Source organism: Pristiophorus japonicus, chromosome 7, assembly GCF_044704955.1.
Source record: "Pristiophorus japonicus isolate sPriJap1 chromosome 7, sPriJap1.hap1, whole genome shotgun sequence".
Classification (NCBI taxonomy): Eukaryota; Metazoa; Chordata; class Chondrichthyes; family Pristiophoridae; genus Pristiophorus; species Pristiophorus japonicus.
Window position 1 is genome coordinate 127,641,968 of NC_091983.1, and position 22,008 is coordinate 127,663,975.

The window sequence follows — 22,008 nt, forward strand, 5'->3', positions numbered from 1 at the left end:
ACCCATTCCACCAGCCTGTCTATGTCCTCTTGAAGTCTATCACTATCCTTCTCACTGTTCATGATCCTCATCATTATTTTTGCAGTTTGCACAGTTCTCTTGACCTTTCCACTTATCTGTGGATAATAAGATTATTATTTTTTTTAATTGCTTTATTAACCTGGCAAAACTCACAAGATGATACATCTGATGTGCTTACTGACACCCGTAACTCAATGGGGTGTTTTCATGTTATAAGAGACGGGATTGCCCTTAAAATACATCTTTAGGGCTTTCCAATGCCACAAAAGACATCTTTGTTAATCTTCCCTGCTCTCTGGACCAGGCCCATTTTGCATGCTGATTGTTGGCCAAGCAAATTTGAAATTTGACTTTCTTCTCTTGTATGTAGTGTGCTCCATAAATTCCTGCAGCAATTAAGTTCCTCCCTGGGCCTTGCAGTATAAAATTTGACAGCTCTATCTGGGGACTCGGTTGTGGACTATAGCATGTAAGCTGTACTCTAATAGTGATGTTTTTCACTGGTATCAGCCTTAAAATGTACAATTTTGCCATTTATTTTCACCCTACTATTTATCTGTGTCATCATCACACATCACTGACCCAAGGAAGATCCTAATCCTTGGTGATTACTGCTTTAACAACCTTGCTTTAACAAGACTATTTCAAAATGCCCACCTTATTATGTTGCCTCCATGTTTGATTATGCACTGAACATCATCATCATAGGCGGTCCCTCGAAACAAGGATGACTTGCTTCCACACCAAAAAATGGACGAGTTCACAGGTGTTTCAGTGAAGGACCCGAACTACATCCTGAAGGGTAGAAGATGCCTGTGCATGAATTTTTTTAACGTGGGGTGGCCGTTGCACACCAGCCACCACACAGGCTTGACAGAGCTAGGTCTTGGTCCAGTGGCAAGGATTACCCAAGACAACTGGAGACCAACTCTGCTGTACGGACCGAGTGCGCACACATGTCGCAGTGTGGTCTGGCTTGTGCTGCCCCTGGGCCCCTGGCCCCGAACTCGTGCCTCCCCTGGGCCCCGATCACATCCCTCCACAGTCTCTCACCGCTCCTGCTTTATCGGCTCATGCTCCAGTCACTGACTTGGATCTTGATGACGTCACTCTTCACAGACGTCGCCCTCCTGCACCAGCTCGCGCTGTACCTTGAAGTGGTACGCCTCTAAGCACTGAACAGTTATCTTCTTGATTGTAACTGTGATTACAGCACATACAAGGCACTGGTACTTTCTGGTTTGGTGAAGCTCTCTCTCTCTGAGGATTATTCCATTATTTTCCTTCTCACACCTAAGCTGTAGCTTTTGTGCAACCCGTTTCAGCTCCTTCGTTGGCCCTTTAACTTGCTACCTGGCATTCATCAGCTTTGAGTGCCATGCCATTTGGGCAGCTGGGTCAGGCATTAGCCCTGCTTTCATTTGCAGATTTGTTGTCAGCAATGCCAAACACAACACGGTCCCAAATGAGCTCCTTTTTGCTTTATATCAATTCACAAAGTTCATCAATTGAAAGAGACTTCAAATGGTTCTAGTTTCGACTGTGCTGGTGGAAGAGCAGCCCTTTTTATAAAGCAAGTTATTTTGCATGAATTTCATAGTTAATATTATGATCTGCTAACTCAAATGGGAAAGCTTTACAAAAGTGCTCTGCTTTTCATCCTATACCATAAACAACTGTACTAATCAAACATTACCATATCTTTGTGCAGTTGTGCCATAGTCTAAGGTTTAAAAAGTTTATTTACAAAAGTGTGACAACATTTGACTTTCTTTTGACAACATTGTCAGAAGGGCAGGGACAACTACCGAAGTAAACAGTGATCGGGCTACTTAGTCATGTGATTCTTGAGCTCATTCTCTTAAAGTGGAAATGCATTCTCATCACACTGGGTAAATTTCTGTCTTCACCGCCTGGCCAGTAATCTCGCAGAGCAGATAAATATCGAGCGGGTTCTACAATGGGCACGTGATCTGCTTCACCACCTTACCACAAAATTATGTTTATATCGGATTCCAGTGACCCACTTGAAAATAGTACAAGGCTTTTTTTCTGAACACTACTCCTCTTTAAAATGGGGTTGAATCCCATTTCACCTCCTTTTGCTATCCTGTCTACTTTGATTTCTTTGAACATTCTTATTTCATTGGTTAATATAAGTGTTTGAGAAACTGTTCAAGAGGAGTTACAGTGCACACAACAGTGCAAGAGAGAGGAATCAACACGCACGATTGAAATAACACAATCAGTGAAATACCCTGGGCTAACGACTATATCCACTATTATTAATTCAGCTCAGCAAAATTCTCCAAGCCATTTGTTTCCTGATGTTATCACTCGTCGTTCAAACAGAAACACACAAAAGGATGTTAAAAGGGGGATAAAGAGATGCACCATGTGCGTCAGTCGCCAATCCCACAGAAAGGCACGACACAGAATCACATCTAGGGTTTCCCCATACAGTGAAGGTTCCATCTCAGCTATGCTATAATAAGGAAGGAGCAAGCAGTGAGGAAAAGCAGAGGAGATGGCGAGTCGCTCCGCACTGCATCCCGTCCCAAGTCACCTGATTTTCCTCCTGTTCAGTGATAATGTGTGGCATAAAGATATATCACGGGAGGGGAGAAGATACAATAGAACAGATCAACTGTGCAAAAGAATATTAGTGAAAATATAGCAAAATTGTTTTATAAACCTATTTATAATTTCACTACAGTAAGGACATAGAGAAATTGTTCCCCACACCTTGTGCAACGAATTTTTAATTACCCCCCCTCCCAACAACAATCTCCTTTTCAAAACCTTCGGTGCTACACATTAAATTGATGCAAAAATAGCACATTTAAGCTAAAGAAAAATTAAAAATGTACAATATCACTAAAGTTGGTGTTAGTATATTGTAATCCGTGATCCAACTTCAAAACATTTATATGTATGCTCCGATTATCAAAAAATGGGCTCAAAATAGTTGATTTTCATTTTCAATTTGATCTTTCACGTCTCCACTTTAAAATGCAAAGGAGGGGACGCCACTCAGTTACCCTCTTCCATAATACCGCAATTTGACAGTAATAAGCTGAAAATTACCATTTTAAAATTAAAACTGCAATTCTGCCAGTGTGAAGGGGCAGTTCTTTTTAGTTCCAGAACAAGCTTCCTACATTAAAAATTTGACAATAATGCACATTGTCAGCGGCTGGGGACCAGCCAGGAAATTCTGCCTTCAGCTCACACGCTTCTCAAAGTTATTTGAAATTGAAGCAAAATTATGGAGAAAGTTTGGGAGAAATTGTACATAAAGTTTCAAAATAGCGAGTAACCTCCAGGGAAAAGCAATGCGCTCGGGCATTATTTGTTCCATTAATATATTTCTTCATGTCTTGGTAACTTGTTTAAACAAAGTCCGTCAGTATGTTTTAACCTTTGCTTGGATGTGTCACTGTGCAGGCCCTGATGTCCCAGCTACAGGATGGGTTCCAGGTTGTGAAGCAGTGTGGCGCGCCCCCACACTTTTGACTGGTGGTCGCAATAACAGCAGCAGAAGATTGAGCGCGACCTCCGATAGTGGAGACACTGGAATAGGCACTTCAAGTTCAGACAGCATTGAAGGTGGGGCGAGATTCTGAGAGCTGAGTATGAAACGTTTACTGTAACATGTTACTGTGTGTGTTGATGGTTATAGGTGAGAGTAGATCTTTTATAGATGTTGCTGGTAACTCTTAACACATTATCCTAGCTGTCTGCGACTGTGACTGTTACATTGAAAATAACGCGTTAAACGTGAACATACTTCATTTTAAAATGCTGAGGGCAATGTGTTTTAATTCAATTTTGTATCATTTAAGTGGTTGCAACTGTCTAGCTTTGTTACAGCATAGTAAAGGGACTCAGATGAAACCACAATTCTGAAATGTATTAACATATTCCACTTGAATGACATAAATAACTGGGCCCAAATGGTCGCTTTGGCACGCTGTTAATATAACCATTTACCCTGGTCCGTACTGTGCAGTCACAACCACAAATGGAGGCGTTTTTATTCCCCCACCATCAACTGGCTCAGATCTGTGGGTATGTCAGTTATGGATATGTTGTCATCCCTATGCTGGAGTAGTATTTTATGTGCTTCTGTCTACACATGGACCACGTAACTTTGCGATAGCTTTCTGTACATAAAATCTGGCACTGGTGCACATATCATAGGCGTTTCAAATGCGTATCATATGGTAGCTGTACACCATTTGCGTAGGAGATATGGGTCAATTATGTTTGAGAGTGACATAACAGCTGGAATATTCATAGGTCCTCTAATGTCAGTAGCGACTGTCCCTTCAATATCAATTTCTTTACTATGGTGGGCACTCAGTTAATCCAGTTCCCAGCACATATAAAAGAGCTGGGGACACTGAAACTAGACAAGCTATGTAATGGTCCAGAATTTGCGGTTAGCGGCGAGGCAAAGGTGTTCGCTGCTGACCCCGAAATAAGCTTCCCACGAAGATCTTGCAATCTCCGTGTCGAGAATTTATTGTTTTCCGGCGCGTAGTTGAAATCAACTAAGTTTAGTGGGAATGCCCTTGTGCGAGCTGCTGTGACGTCAGCAAGCTGTCTAAGCAGACAATCAAAATGCGGAATTTCCGGACAGCAAACCAGGAAGGGGGTAAATTCGTAAAATTCTAACTTAAGAACAATGTTAGAGAGAGCACATCAAAAATCACATAGGGAAAAGGCAAACCTGAAATAATGAACAAACTTAAAAAAAAATATGTTTTAAAAGTTTCTTAAATTCTAATTTTTATTAAAATGGATAAATTTGACATTTTAATTCATTTTTGAGGTTCATAAACCTTTGTTTAGCAGTCAATTTGCTGTTAAAACCGCAGTTGCACCTAATCCCTTTGGGTCTAACTTTTAACACGTAATTACTGCAGAAGAATCAAAGTTTTCATCAGTTTCCTTGATTTGAGAGATTTCACTGATTGGCGGCTCTGTGCAGGGGACGCGTGCACAGTGCAGTCTGTGGGGGAGCAGTGAATGTGCTAAATCCTAAAGTTGCGGTCAGTTTCAATGTCAGAATGACCGGACAGCAAATACCGGGCCGATAGTAGGTAGAAAAGAAAGACTTGCCTTTATGCAACACCTCATCACATCTCTTGTATTGAAGGCTAGACTTTCCACTTCACATCACTGGGCTAGTGTCCATATATCGCCCAAAATGGCCTGCTATTGCCCATTTTAACTAAAAAGTGGAAAGTTAGGCTGGAACATCAGCAGAAAATTGTCCTCCCAACTTTCGACTCACATCACCGAGGTGATCGCTGAGATGATCGCCCGCACATCGCAGTAAATACTACATTTACAGGCAGCATCCATGATATGCACATCCTGCGAGAGACTGCTATCCCAGACCTGTTTGTCAATCAGCCAGAAGGTCACGGTTGGATGCTGGGGGATAAAGGATATGGCCTTGCCAGTTGACTCATGAGCCCCTCCTTCATAATCCCCTGATGGACACAGAGAAGTGTTACACGAAAGCCACATAGCTACATGCAACATTGTCGAAAAGACAATTGGAGTGCTCAAGCAGCGCTTCAGATGCCGGGACCACTTTGGTGGCAGCCTAAATACCACCCTGATCAGGTCGCTGAGTTTATTGTGTTGTGTTGCATGTTGCATAACCTAGCTATAAGGAGAGGACAACAAATGCCTGATGGGGCTGTGGTCCACCTCCAGAAGGAATGGAGGCGGAAGAGTTAGATGACGAAGAACAGGAGGAGGAGGAGGAGGAGGAGGCTGGTGAGGACCTCGGGGAGGACAATCAGCCTGGCGATGAATCCATGGTCCCATCACAGCACCCCCCATAGAAGACTGGAGAAACCACGTGGGAGTTACGAGTCTGCAAAAGTGTTGTGCCAGCAGCTCATAAATGAACGCTTTGCATGAACTTACATTGGGGACAGTCACAGTTACAGTTATGGTTAGACAACAATTGCATTTGCGTTGAGTTACGTTTTAGCCTTGCCTGCTCTGGCCTGGCCATTGTTGTACAATAGTTGCATTAATGTTTTAGCTTAACTTAACCTACGTCACGATAAGACAATGCACAACAATTGTAAAATTCAATAAATTTTTTTATTAATGTAACACTTTTTCATTTTTAACAACCCCCCTCACCCCAACTCACCCCTCCCCCACCCCAACTATAAACCAACAATGAATTTAAAAACACTAACAATAAGATTAAAAAACACAACAATAACAATAACAACAGTGATAACAACAATAACACCCCCTCCCTACCTGCGGCCACGTTTCCCTCCAGATCATTCCCCCCCCCACCCGTATCTTAACCCCACCCACCCATTTTAGTCCCCAGGGACCGAGATGATGCTGGCGTGTAGTGGGCAACCTCAAGACTTTCTGCCGTGGTGGGGGTGATGGGGACATGCTTGGCTGTTGGGGGGGTGGGTGATGGAGGGGAAGACGAAGCTGGGGGATCGTCTTCTGAGTAAGGAGGAAGTTCTTCCTCCTGACTCGTTTGAGTGCTTGGGCTAGTACTTGGATCGATGACAGGACCTTGGGGTGCAGCACCGTGCTCAGCCAACAGCATATATCGCAAAGTATTGGTGATGGCGGTCTCTGCAAGCATCTCCTCAAGTGTCTGCCGTGCCACCTCCGCTTGTGTAGCAGACACCTGTGAAAAGTCCCGCGTCAACAGTGTAAAAGCCTGGAGATGCTCGCGACTTATCATGGGGTCGGCGTGTGCACTATAATGTGCCTTGGTGTTGCCGGCTGCACGCTGCTTGGTCCCGGTGCCTTTTCTATCTCAGTTGAGATCTCCAAGGTGGCCACCAGTTCATCCCCCTCTGTGGGTTCCATAAATTGTTCCTCCTCCTCCTCTGGTTCGGTGGTCGTATAGTACTCTTCCTCCTCCTGTTCCTCACCACCCGTAGGTGCAGGTGCGATCTCCACTAGCAGATTTGGTTGACCTTCAAAGCACATTTGAGCTTATTGAGCTTATTAGAACATAAGGGTACACATTACTGAGACATATTAATGCATCATGTGGATTTCACTGCCCCAGAAAGCTGTCGCGGCTGCATCAGTCATAGAGGGACAGAATAAGGGAGTGAGGGTTTATAGGGAGCGCACAGAGAAGGCGAAAGATGGCCAGAAGACATTCCCCTGCTCTTATTGCTTATGTTCTTATGTTGTCAACCTGAGAATAGCACAAAGGCTGCATGCATGACATGACATGACATCATTTGCATATTGCAATATAATTAAATGATTGCATTATAATTAAATGACATTACATTACTTTAAAACTGTTTGACATATTACTCACGTGATGCATGGGATGGTTCCGCAACACCATGGATGGTAGTCGAGCGACTGTGTGTCTCAACCAATGCCGCTGCACGCTCCTCAAGGTTGGTGAGCATCTGCATCTGAGCAAGGCCCCCTCTGGTGCGCCTCTGCTCAGATCGGTTGTTAGCTATCTTCTTCTGCAAACATGAAAATAGCGTGGCATAAGCTAATTGACTATGATGTATCATAGAAACACAACAGTTTCAAATGTTACATGCAAATAGGATCAACAATAGGTCAGAGTAGGAATTGCAGGATAGCTCAGATGAATACGTGGCTTCAGGAATGGTGCAAGAGGGAGGGATTCAAATTCCGAGGACATTGGAACCAGTTCTGAGGAGGTGGGACCAGTACAAACCGGATGGTCTACACCTGGGCAGGACCGGAACTGATGTCCGAGGGGGAGTGTTTACTAGTGCTGTTGGGAAGGAGCTAAACTAATATGGCAGGGGGATGGGAACCTATGCAGGGAGACAGAGGGAAGTAGAATGGGGGCAGAAGCAAAAGAGAGAAGAAAAGTAAAAGTGGAGGGCAGAGAAACCCAAGGCAAAAATCAAAAAGGGCCACATTACAGCAAAATTCTAAAGGGGCAATGTGTGTTAAAAAGACAAGCCTGAAGGCTCTGTGCCTCAATGCGAGGCGTATTCGTAATAAGGTGGACGAATTAACTGCACAGGCAGCTATTAACGAATATGATATAATTGGCATTACGGAGACATGGCTCCAGGGTGACCAAGGCTGGGAACTCAACATCCCAGGGGTATTCAACATTTAGGAAGGATAGACAGAAAGGAAAAGCAGGTGGGGTAGCGTTGCTGGTTAAAGAGGAAATTAATGCAATAGTAAGGAAGGACATTAGCTTGGATGATGTGGAATCGGTATGGTTGGAGCTACGGAATACCAAAGGGTAGAAAAGGCTAGTGGGAGTTGTGTACAGACCACCAAACAGTAGTAGTGAGGTTGGGGACAGCATCAAACAAGAAGCTAGGGATGCATGCAATAAGAGTACAGCAGTTATCATGGGCGACTTTAATTTACATATAGATTGGGCTAACCAAACTGGTTGGTAGCAATACGGTGGAGGAGGATTTCCTGGAGTGTATTAGGGATGGTTTTCTAGACCAATATGTCGAGGAACCAACTAGAGGGCTGGCCATCTTAGACTGGATGATGTATAATGAGAAAGGACTAATTAGCAATCTTGTTGTACGAGGCCCCTTGGGGAAGAGTGATATAATATGGTAGAATTCTTTATTAAAATGCAGAGTGAAACAGTTAATTCACAGACTAGGGTCCTGCACTTAGGGAAAGGTAACTTCGATGGTATGAGATGTGAATTGGCTAGAATAGACTGGCGAATGCTACTTAAAGGGTTGACGGTGGATAGGCAATGGCAAACACTTAAAGATCACATGGATGAACTTCAACAATTGTACATCCCGGTCTGGAGTAAAAATAAAACTGGGAAGATGGCTCAACCGTGGCTAACAAGGGAAATTTGGGATAGTGTTAAATCCAAGGAAGAGGCATATAAATTGACCAGAAAAAGCAGCAAACCTGAGAACTGGGAGAAATTTAGAATTAGCAGAGGAGGACCAAAGGTTTAATTAGGAGGGGGAAAATAGAGTATGAGAGGAAGCTTGCTGGGAACATAAAAACTGACTGCAATAGGTATGTGAAGAGAAAAAGACTAGTGAAGACAAATGTAGGTCCCTTGCAATCAGAATCAGGTGAATTTATAATGGGGAACAAAGAAATGGCAGACCAATTGAACAAATACTTCGATTCTGTCTTCACGAAGGAAGGCACAAATAAACTTCCGGAAATACTAATGGACCGAGGGTCTAGCGAGAAGGAGGAACTGAAGGAAATCCTTATTAGTCAGGAAATTGTGTTAAGGAAATTGATGGGATTGAAGGCCGATAAAATCCCCAGGGCCTGATAGTCTGCATCCCAAAGTGCTTAAGGAAGTGGCCCTAGAAATAGTGGATGCATTGGTGATCATTTTCCAGCAGTCTATTGACTCTGGATCAGTTCCCGTTGACTGGAGAGTAGCTAATGTAACACCGAACACCACTTTTTAAGAAAGGAGGGAGAGAGAAAATGGGTAATTATAGATTGGTTAGCCTGACATCAGTAGTGGGGAAAATGTTGGAGTCATTTATTAAAAATGAAATAACAGCGCATTTGGAAAACAGTGGCAGGATCGGTCCAATTCAGCATGGATTTATGAAAGGGAAATCATGCTTGACAAATCTTCTAGAATTTTCTGAGGATGTAACTAATAGAATGGACAGGGGAGAACCAGTGGATGTGTTGTATTTGGACTTTCAAAAGGCTTTTGACAAGGTTTCACACAAGAGATTAGTGTGCAAAATTATAGCACATGTTATTGGGGGTAATGTATTGACGTGGATAGAGAACTGGTTGGCAGACAGGAAGCAGCGAGTCGGGATAAATGGGTACTTTTCAGAATGGCAGACAGTGACTAGTGGGGTGCCGCAGAGCTCAGTGCTGGGACTCCAGCTATTTGCAATATACATCAATGATTTAGATGAAGGAATTGAGTGTAATATCTCCAAGTCTGTAGATGACACTAAGCTGGGTGGTGGTGTGAGCTGTGAGGAGGATGCTAAGAGGCTGCAGAATGACTTGGACAGGTTAGGTGAGTGGGCAAATGCATGGCAGATGCAGTATAAAGTGGATAAATGTGAAGTTATCCACTTTGGTGGCAAAAACACAAAGGCAGAATATTATCTGAATGGCGGCAGATTAGGAAAAGAGGAGGTGCAATGAGACCTGGGTATTATGGTACATCAGTTATTGAAAGTTGGCATGCAGGTACAGCAGGCGGTGAAGAAGGCAAATGGTATGTTGGCCTTCATAGCTAGGGGATTTGAGTATAGGAGCAGGGAGATCTTACTGCAGTTATACAGGGCCTTGGTGAGGCCTCACCTGGAATATTGTGTTCAGTTTTGGTCTCTTAATCTGAGGAAGGACGTTCTTGCTATTGAGGGAGTGCAGCGAAGGTTCACCAGACTGATTCCCGGGTTGGCAAGACTGACATATGAGGAGAGACTGGATCGACTGGGCCTGTATTCACTGGAGTTTAGAAGGATGAGAGGGGATCTCATATAAAGATATAAAATTCTGACGGGACTGGACAAGTTAGATGCAGGAAGAATGTTCCCGATGTTGGGGAAGTCCCGAACCAGAGGTCACAGTCTAAGGATAAAGGGTAAGCCTTTAGGACCGAGATGAGGAGGAACTTCTTCAGTCAGAGAGTTGTTAGCCTGTGGAATTCTCTACCGTAGAGAGTTGTTGATGCCAGTTTGTTGGATATATTCAAGAGGGAGTTAGATATGGCCCTTATGGTAAAGAGATCAAGGGGTATAGAGAGAAAGCAGGAAAGGGGTACTGAGGTGATTATCAGCCATGATCTTATTGAATGGTGGTACAGGCTCGAAGGGCTGAATGGCCTACTCCTGCATCTATTTTCTATGTTTCTATGATGCACCGTTATTGTTTAGGAGCTTAAGCTTGACAAATACATGTGTCTATACTACAGCAGCCAGAGAGACTTTAAAAGAGCACAGGTTCATAGCACTGTCCAGACCTTAGCAGGGACTATATATATTTATATATATATATAATGTATGGATGTATGTATGTATGTATGTACGAATTTACAAAATTTAATTCAATCCAGGAGATTTACTATTATAATTATAATTACAATGTTCATCAATACAATATAAAATCTGTACTTACTCTTGCTGATGCCACCAGGCTGTTCCAATGCTGCGGCACTGGTCGGGCCCCCTCGCTTCATGGGATGCCGAGGAGACGATGTCCATGATCTGGTCCCAAATTTTCTGGTATGCCCGGGGTGGAAGTTTCCCATTGCCACCCTGGGTTAATTCGGCCCACCTGGAGTGCACCTCCTGGAAGACGGCCTCGTTGGCTTCATCGGAAAAAGGCTTTGCCCTCTTCCGATCCCCCGTCCACACTACTTGAAGATGACATATTGATCTCTTTTCTTTCCAATCTCCTCTGGAACTGCATTTATCTCTTTTACCAATCACCTCTGGAACTGCTTTTATCTGTTTTTTATGATCTCTGGCTCTTTATAATCTACTGTCTCCAACCTCTCCTTTCAATCTCCTTTCTCTCTCTCTCCCCCTCCGCAACGGCCTTCTGTGCATGTGTAGATGACCCCTGACCTCCAGAAACGTGGGAAAAGCTGTCCATGAAAAAAAAAATCACATGCGCAGAAGGCTGTTTGCTAGGGAAGCTTTTGCCTTCCACATCGCTGGGCTATCGCTGGGCCCACGTCACATCGCTGGTCTATCGCTTCGCCCATTTCACATCGCTGGGCTATTGCCGAGGTGAAAATCGCGATCCAAAAAATGGGCGATGTTCCAGCGATCAGTAAGGCTGACACATTGCCAGCAAAGTGGAAAGTCTAGCCCTCAGTGTTTTACATATAATCGATTACTTTGAAGTATAATAGCTGTTATTATGCAGGCAAATGAAGCAGCCATTTGAAAGATGAGTTGTTACCCAGTGTGTACCGTAGCTTCTTTGTAATAATATTAAAAATAAAATTAGTTTTTTGAATGGTCAGCACAAAATTATTTGGTACAGATAGCTCTGATTATTAAGTTTCCATTTTAACATATCAATATCTATAACATAGAGATTTAAATGTTTTAAGCTGCATGGTGTTAATCAATGGTAATAATTCTTGCATATAGCAAGTGGATTAATTATTTACAATATTAAATGCATTAAGGACATTTAAATCTGGACTGTCAAAGCGGAATCAAGTGTCAGAGATGATCATCTTTATGTACTGCTGTTCTAGGATCCGTCCAGCCTTTTTCAAGAGTTGAGTAAACAGCACTGGATTACATCCCCAAGTATGCACAGTCCACAACTGTGCTGTGTAAATTCAGCACAGAAGAAGGCGAACCCATCGTTAACTCTGCATTGAATGAGCATCCCACATAACTGATGTGCAATGTGGCATGATGGTGATTGTTATATGCAGGGTTAACTGTATCACATTCTCACATTCCTCCCCAACACTGGTATTGACCTCACTGGGAACAATCCATCGTTGTATGTGGTATAGTGGGAGAAATGTTTCAGTGCATCACATAGCAAACAGAACTGATCTAAGCATCATAAATACTTACAATAAATTACTTGGGACAGTAAGCCAGAACAATCTATCGAGTATTATAATATTTCTTAATTCATAGCACCATCATTTTCATATCTTCTGAACAGTTGAAGCAACAGTTCTCTTCCTGTGGATTATTCAATGGTTGGTGTTCTTTGAGGAAACTGATGAATAAGTGTAAATATTGGATAATTGTAACTACACAACGATGAGTGTGGAACTTAAAGCACTATATTATGAGGATAGGCTGCAAAAATGTGCCTTTTATCATTGGAGAAAAGATTGAATAAGCTCTGAAATACATGTTTAATGCAAATGTCGGTGTATTTAATTTAAACTGTAATTGGAGTACTGCAAGCCATGGATATAACAACAGTGTGAAACAAGGTTTAAGCAGCCTTTTCTCGTTCATATTTTCTGATTGTCTTTTTATTTAAGAACATCAGGACACACATGAATGTGGTCAATCTGCTAACATGGTGCTGATTAATTTAATGCTGTACAGCATATAACACAGTGCCAAAGCATATTATATTGCCTTACATGTCTAGTGTACAATTTTAGCAGTTTCCTTGACTCCAGTCAGATTGTACTAACTTTAATCATATTGCTAAAAATAGAATGCTGCATGTAAGCATATTTTTTCAGAATTAAATCTCCTTGGTAACTGAATAACCTCTCTGCATTTTTGCCTTCTTTATACTTAGACTGCTTGTTTGAGCTTCTCTCAAAATCCCAGCTTCAGTGGTGTGAGTTCATTTACATTGCAGATAAAATTATTTTTTTGAAATATTAACAAAAAAGTATCAGGTCCCTAAATGACTAGAAAGAAATAACTTGCATTTATATAGCAATTTTCACATCTTCACGACATCCCAAAACACTTTAAAGCCATTGGGCCAGAATGTGCTGAAAAAATAATGGCGTGTGAACGACAATTGTTGTTATTAATGTGCAGCAACTTGTAGTGATGAAGAGATACCCCATGAATTACAAATCAAAACAAAATGCTGGCCGATTTGCACCGATCCGCTGTTAGCTTCGCAAAAACGACATCTCGTGCTTCAGCTCTCCGTGCGTTTCATGAAGTTGGTGTATTTGCTCATTAATTGCCCATTAAACTCACCACTGAAACTTAAGTCTTGTAATTAACAATGTAAGTACCCTTTTACCAACATGATAATTGTTTATGACTGCCACTCAACTTCCCTGGCTCCGAAAATGAATAATTATAAGTATGAGTCTCATTCTTTCAGGTTTTGAATTGTTTTAGGAAATTTAAAACATGTCAAATTAAAAAAAAATTATTTTCCTTTCTGTCTCTTTCTCTCTCTCAATCCAATCTTTCTTTCGCTCTCTTTATTTCTCTTTCTGTACCTGATTTGACATTGAATTCATCCACTCTAATTCATCCTCCTTCTCAGTCCTTCCTGTATTTACTTCTCAACCCTTAAATCTCATTGATTAAGGAGATACACTGTTTAAGAACATAAGAATTAGGAGCAGGCATAGGCCATATAGCCCTTCGAGCCTGCATCGCCATTCAGTAAGATCATGGCTGATCTTCGGCATCAACTCCACTTTCCCACCCGATCCCCATATTCTTTGATTCCCCTAGAGTCCAAAAATCTATCGATCTCAGCCTTGAATATACTCAACGATTCAGCATCTACAGTGCTTCTAAAGATTCACAACCCTCTGAGTGAAGATATTCTTCCTCCTCTCAGTCTTAAATGGCCGACCCCTTATCCTGAGACTATATCCCCTATTCTTCAGTCAGGGGAAACAACCTCTCAGCATCTAACATGTCAATCTCTCTCAGAATCATATATGTTTCAATGAGATCACCTCTCATTCTTTGAAACACTAGAGAGTATAGGCCCAATCCATTCAATTTCTCCTCATAGAATAGCTCTTTCATCCAGGGATCAATCTAGTGAGCCTTTGTTGCACTGCCTCTAAGCCAAGTATATCCTTTGTCATATAAGGAGACCAAAACTGTGCACAGTACTCCAGGTGTGTTCTCAATTGTAGCAAGACTTCCTTACTCTTGTACTCTAACCTGTAAGCAATAAAGGCCAACATACCATTTGCCTTCCTAATTGCTTGCTGTATCTGCATTTCTGATGTTTCCTGTATGAAGACACCCAAATCTCTCTGAACACCAACATTTAATAGTTCCTCACCATTTAAAAAATATTCTATTTTTCTATTCTTCCTGCAAAAGTGAATAACCTCACATTTCCCCACATTTTACCTTATTACACCTTATTGTCCCATTGCTCACCAAGGTCCCAGGTGCCCTGTTGCCCTCGCTGCACCGTTATCAGCTCGTACTTCCAGCAACTTTGTGGGAATTTTTAAAAAAACCTAAACATGCACAAACAAGTCTAACTAATAGGGTGTATGTGAGCTGCCCGCTCTGGCAACTTTTAGCCCAATGAATTATAGCCACTGTAAGCAAACACAAAAGCTAGTTTTCACACAACAATGAAATAATAACCAACTAATCTATTTTAGTGATATTGATTGAGGGAAGAATGCCATGGGATATTTTACATCCACCTGAACAAGTGGTAGGGGCCTCTTTTTAATGTCTCAATTGAAAGAAGGCATCTCTGACAGTGTAACAACTCTGTCAGTGAAATGGCAATTTAGATAATGTGCTTAGTCCCAGAGTGGGGTTTGAACCCATGACCTTCTGATACAGAAGATGAAAGTGCAATCCGGAACTAAGGCTGATACTTAGTATATGCATGGTGTCAAACTCGTATGTCACCTGCCTTGCAACCTCATTTTCAACTTAGACCTGAGCTTCACATCCCAGATTCAAGACAATTTGCTTCTACCTCCACAGCACTACCTGCCTTCGCACCTGTTCTGCTCCCCTCCCCACCCACTGAAACCCTTATTGACACTTTTGTCATCTCCAACTCCATTACTCCAATCCTCCTTGCTGGCTTTCCATCATCTACCTATCATAAACGCCAACGTGTCCGAAACTCTGCTGCACATATGTGCCGGAAAAAGTCCATCTCACTCATCAATCCTCTCCTCACTGATTTATATTGGCTCCTTGTCCCCCAATGAATTCAATTTAATGTCCTTGTCCCCTTCTTTGAATTCATCCAAGGCCTCACACCACCCTATTTTTGCAATCTCCTCCAGCACTGTAGCCCCCCCATAACATTCAATTCCTCTGACTCCTTTTATTCATTCCCTTCTTACTTTCCCTACCATTCATGACAGAGCTTTCAGTTTTTCTCTGTGGACATTCCTCCCTAATTCCCTCTGCCTCTCTACTTCTTTCCTGCTTTAATAACTTTCTCAAAGCCTAGCTATTAGCCTAGCCTTCTGATATCTTCACTCACATGGTTTAGCATCCATTCCTCTTACTATTTATCTGAGAAAACCTTTGGGTTGTTTTGTATGTTAAAGGTGCTTTTATAAATGTAAGTTGTTGTTGACATTATTTGCCAATCAGTAGACGCCATGTACTTATTATTCTGGAGGAGGAGGTAGTCAGTTGGCTGCAATGACCTTTGGAGTGTTTTTAATACTGCAATACAAAGAATATATTATTCCTTCAACTTTGGGTTAATTATGTTTGAATATTTTCTACATGCAATTAATCAGTAATTATCATTTTAATCCTGTAATTCTAAATCAGGATTCAGATAAACATGGAGCAGGAAGGGGAAGTGTTTTCCACAATGTTGGGGAGCTGCTTTAATTATGGCTGGTGATAACATTTTCAGAATATTTTCCTGCAAGACTTTTATGTTGTAGTCTAAATCTTCTGAATATGCAATGGTGGCAAGAAAGCTCACCCATCACTATCGCATATTGGAAAATCACTCCATATATCTTTGCCCCGATCTCCGCTCATCTGCTGCTGAAACCCTCATCCATGCCTTTATTACCTCCAGACTTCATGATTCCATTGCTCTCCTGGCCAGCCTCCCATCGTCCACCCTCCATAAACTTAAACCCATTCAAAACTCTTTGCCCATACCTTAACTTGTGCCAAGTCCCGTTCACCCATTACTCCTGTGCTCGCTGATCTATATTGGCTCCCGGTCCAACAAAATCTCAATTAAAAAATTCTCATTCTCATGTTCAAATCCTTCCATGCCCTCACCCATCTCTATCTCTATAACCTCCTTTAGCCTTACAACCCTGCCCCAACTCTGCACTCTTCCAACTCTGGCCTTTTATGCATCCCCCGCTAGAGAGTGTTGTACTGTCAGAAATGCAATCTTTTGAATGAGATGTTAAACCATAGCCCCACCTGCCTTCTCAGGTGGACTTAAAAGATTCCTTGGAATTAATCTGTATCCTGGCCAACATTTAACCCTCAAATAGCATCACAAAAACAAATTATTTGATCGTGTATCTCATTGCTGTATGTGGGACCTTGCGATGTGCAAACTCGGTTGGTGACTATACTTCAAAAGTATTTCATTGGCTGTAAAGTATTTTGGGAAACCTGATGGTATGAAAGGTGCTATATAAAATCAAATCTTTCCTTCCTATCAATTTATGGAATTTATGGACTCTGATTCAACCACAGTTTGTGGCACACAATTCCACATTCTAACCATCCCCTGTATATATTTTTTTTCTATCCTGCCTGTAAATTCTTTTTGTACTATTTTAAATTTGAGCCTTTTGTTACTATCTTGCTGACCAGTGGAAACTCTCTGTCTATCATTGTTCACTTTATCATAACCTATCATTATCAAACCCTTCATAATCTTGAAGACCTCTATTTGGATACCCTTTAATCTTCTCAACTCCTGTGGAAAAACCCTACCATCTTGTCTCCCTTCATAACTATAACCCCTCATCCCTAGTAATGGCCTAGTGAATTTATACTGCACTTTCCCACTGTTTTTATAGTCTACCTACACTCGGAAGCCCAAAACTGTACACCATAGTTCAAACACAAGCTAACAAACCTCTTGTAGTTTAGCTCCTTGCTTTTAAATTCTATGGATCTAGATACAAAACCAATGATTCATTTTGGCTTTTTATTGCCTTTCCTATTTGCGGTACTACCTTGAGCGATCATAATATCTGCACACCAAGATCTCTCTACTCCTTTACTCAATTTAAAGTCTCACCATTTAAGTGTATTTTTCCCTATTCCTACTTCCAAAATTAATTTACATTTTTCTGCATTGAATTGCATCTACCATGTATTACCCTATCCTTCTAACTTATCTATGTTCTATGGCAATCTATGGTTCCATTGGCCATATTCCCTAATTTGGTGTCAGCAGCATCAATTGCCTCAATTCCATGCCCATGCCTTTTATATTATAAGAGCTGCCCCACCTGGATCTCCTTTCATCACATCTTGCCAGTCTGAGAAACTTCCTTTTGCCCATGTCTTTTTTTGTTTTCCCCCTCCTGCAGTCTCCTTGTGCCGTGTGATATCAGCCAAAGACATGGCATCAGGTTCCACATGTATGTTGCGACACCCAGATCTACCTCTCCACTATGTCTTGACCCCTCCACTGCCTCTCTGTACTTTCAGTCTGTTTGCCCAACATCCAGTCCTGGATAAACCACAATTTCCTCCAGTTAAACACTTGGATGATTGAAGCCATCGTCTTCGACCCCCATCACAAACTCCATAACCGTGCCGTCAACAATGTATTAAATTAGTAACTGAATGACGTCTTCTAGACTGTATAAAACTTCTGCCATATCCTGGGAGTCTGTGTCCTAACTTGCACCAATTCCCATTCACTCATCACCCCTGTGCTTGCTGCCCTACATTCGCTCCTGATTAAGCAACACCTCAATTTTAAAATTCTCACACTTGTTTTTAAATCCCTCCATGGCCTCCCCTTCCCCTCTCCCTACCTCTGTAATCTCCTTCAAACCTACAACCATCCAAGATATATACGCTCCTCTAATTCTGCCCTCTTGAGCATCCCTGATTATAATCGCTTCATCATTGACAGCTATGCCTTCAGCACAAGGCCCTAATCTCTGGATTCCTTCCCTATACCCTTCGGCCTCACTACTTCTCTTTCCTCCTTTAAGACGCTCCTTAAAACATAACTCTTTAACCAAGCTTTTGATCATCTGCCCTAATATTTCGTTATGTGGCTCAGGACATTTTACTATATTAAAGGCACTATGTAAATGCAAGTTGTTGTTGTTGCATCCAACTAAATCTGTCGTGAGGAATCCTTCATTATGCAGTTCTTAGTGATCCTCTGACTCCTATCATAGCTGAAATATTTATCTACAACCTTGTCCTTTGGGCTGGTCTGTTAGCAGCTGAGCTCGATATCTACAACTGTTCTCTGGAGTGTTATTTTCATTAAGTCTGTAAAGTACTTTTGCTTAAGTCTGAAAGTAACTCATTAATTGGTTCTAACAGCTTCCTATCTCACCTTCCAACCATTCTGATTCGCTGTTGCTATCTTCAATCGACAAATAATGTGTCCATCTCTATTCATCTGTCCAGGCTCACACATGAATAATGGTCAGGAGTGCAATTTACCAGTGCATTGCAAATGTTCAGGAACTATACTCCAGTATGCATCAATGTCCTTGGGAGAGTAATAAAAAAAACAAATTAAAAAAAAACTAATTTTCATTGCAACCCCAATTGGTCCTATTCTACAGCTGGGTCAGAGTTAAAACTTTGGTCGAAGGAAAAATAACTATTTTGCAAAATTAAATTTTGAATTCAGCTAAGTTTACCAAATAGAAACATAGAAACATAGAAAATAGGTGCAGGAGTAGGCCATTTGGCCCTTCGAACCTGCACCATCACTCAATATGATCATGGCTGATCATGCAACATTAGTACCCCATTCCTGCTTTCGCTCCATACCCCTTGATCCCTTTAGCCGTAAGGGTCACATCTAACTCCCTTTTGAATATATCTAACGAACTGGTCTCAACAACTTTCTGTGGTAGAGAATGCCACAGGTTCACATTTCTCTGAGTGAAGAAATTTCCCCTCATCTCGGTCCTAAATGGCTTACCCCTTATCCTTAGACTGTAACCCCTGGTTCTGGACTTTCCCAACATCAAGAACATTCCTCCTGCATCTAACCTGTCCAATCCCGTCAGAATTTTATATGTTTCTATGCAATCCCCTCTCATTCTTCTAAATTCCAGTGAATATAAGCCTAGTCGATGCAGTCTTTCTTCATATGTCAGACCTGCCATCCTGGGAATCAGTCTGGTGAACCTTCGCTGCATTCCCTCAATAGCAAGAATGGCCTTCCTCAGATTAGGAGACCAAAACTGTACACAATATTCAAGGTGTTGCATCACCAAGGCCCTGTACAACTACAGTAAGAACAGCCTACTCCTACACTCAAATTCTCTCGCTATGAAGGCCAACATGCCATTTGCCTTCTTCACCACCTGCTGTACCTGCATGCCAACTTTCAATGACTGATGTACCATGACACCCAGGTCTCGTTGCACCTCCCCTTTTCCTAATCTGTCACCATTCAGATAATATTCTGCCTTTGTGTTTTTGCCCCCAAAGTGGATAATCTCACATTTATCCACATTATACTGCATCTGCCATACATTTGCCAATTCACCTAATCTGTCCAAGTCACCCTGCAGCCTCTTGGCATCCTCCTCACAGCTCACACTGCCACCCAGCTAAGTGTCATCTGCCAACTTGGAGATATTACATTCAATTCCTTCGTCTAAATCATTAATGTATATTGTAAATAGCTGGTGTTCCAGCACTGAATCTTGCGGTACCCCACTTGTCACTGTCTGCCATTCCGAAAAGGACCTGTTTATTCCTACTCTTTGCTTCCTGTCTGCCAACCAATTCTCTATCCACGTCAATACATTACCCCTAATACCATGTGCTTTAATTTTGCACATTTATATCTTGTGTGGGACCTTGTAAAAAGCCTTTTGAAAGTCCAAATACACCACATCCACTAGTTCTCCCTTGTCCACTCTACTATTTACATCCTCAAAAAATTCTAGAAGATTTGTCAAGCATGATCTCCCTTTCATAAATCCATGCTGACTTGGACTGATCCTGTCACTGCTTTCCAAATGTGCTGCTATTACATCTTTAATAATTGATTCCAACATTTTCCCCACTACCGATGTCAGGCTAAACGGTCTAAAATTCCCTGTTTTCTCTCTCCCTCCTTTTTTAAAAAGTGGGTTACATTAGTTACCCTCCAATCCATAGGTATTGATCCAGAGTCTATAGAGTGTTCGTAAATGACCACCAATGCATCCACTATTTCTAGGGCCACTTCCTTAAGTACTCTGGGATGCAGACTATCAGGCCCTGGGGATTTATCGGTCTTCAGTCCCATCAATTTCCCTAACACAATTTCGTGACTAATAAGGATTTCCATCAGTTCCTCCCTCGTGCTAGACCCTCGGTCCCCAAGTATTTCCGGAAGGTTATTTGTGTCTTCCTTAGTGAAGACAGAACCAAAGTATTTGTTCAATTGGTCTGCCATTTCTTTGTTCCCCATTATAAATTCACCTGATTCTGACTGCAAGTGACCTACATTTGTCTTCACTAATCTTTTTCTCTTCACACATCTATAGCAGCTTTTGCAGTCAGTTTTTATATTCTCTGCAAGTTTACTCTCATACTCTATTTTCCCCATCCAAATTAAATTCTTTGTCCTCCTTTGCTGAATTCTATATTTCTCCTAGTCCTCAGGTTTGCTGCTTTTTCTGGCCAATTTATATGCCTCTTCCTTGGATTTAACACTTTCCCTAATTTCCCTTGTTAGCCATCTTCCCATTTTATTTTTACGCCATAAAGGGATGTACAATTGTTGAAGTTCATCCATGTGATCTTTAAATGTCTGCCATTGCGTATCCACCGTCAACCCTTTAAGTATCATTCGCCAGTCTATCCTAGCCACTTCACATCTCATAACATCGAAGTTACCTTTCTTTAAATTCAGGACTCTAATCTCTGAATGTCATGTTTGTAACTACAATGTATTACTGTATTACTGTATACACTCAACTTAGATGCACACCTTGACCACAAGGGGTGAACTTGTGGGAGACACTCCTTACCTGATCACACAGGTATATAAAGAGAGGTCCAATGCAGGATCATTACTTCTGGAGTCCTGTAATAAAGAGTTAAGGTCACAGAGTGGCCTTGTCCCCGGAACGTGCCTTGTGTGGTTTCATGCTGTAGAGTAAGGACTTTATATTGGCGACGAGAAACGGGAATTCATGACCCATGAGAATGGCCACCGGTAGCACAGAGGAACGGTACTGTGTTGGGGAAGACTGGGACGATTTTGTCGAGAGGCTTCAGCAAAGCTTCGTTAAGAAAGACTGGCTGGGGGATGCAGTAGCCGACAAGTGATGGGTTCATCTCCTGACCAGCTGCGGGCCAAATACTTATGCGCTCATGAAGGACTTACTGGCAC

At 41.9% G+C, this 22,008-nt stretch overlaps 1 protein-coding gene across 3 annotated transcripts in view; it reads left to right on the forward strand.

Moving 5' to 3' along the window:
• cep85l (centrosomal protein 85, like) overlaps positions 1-22,008 on the forward strand; it is a 437,369-nt gene that overhangs the window by 50,529 nt on the left and 364,832 nt on the right. For 2 of the 3 annotated variants that reach the window (XM_070885315.1, XM_070885314.1), the window contains exon 2: positions 3,469-3,630. In XM_070885315.1, coding sequence (XP_070741416.1) covers positions 3,469-3,630 — 162 coding nt within the window. Of the gene's footprint in view, positions 1-3,468; positions 3,655-22,008 lie in introns of those variants that run through there. The other variant, XM_070885316.1, reaches the window with a different exon arrangement.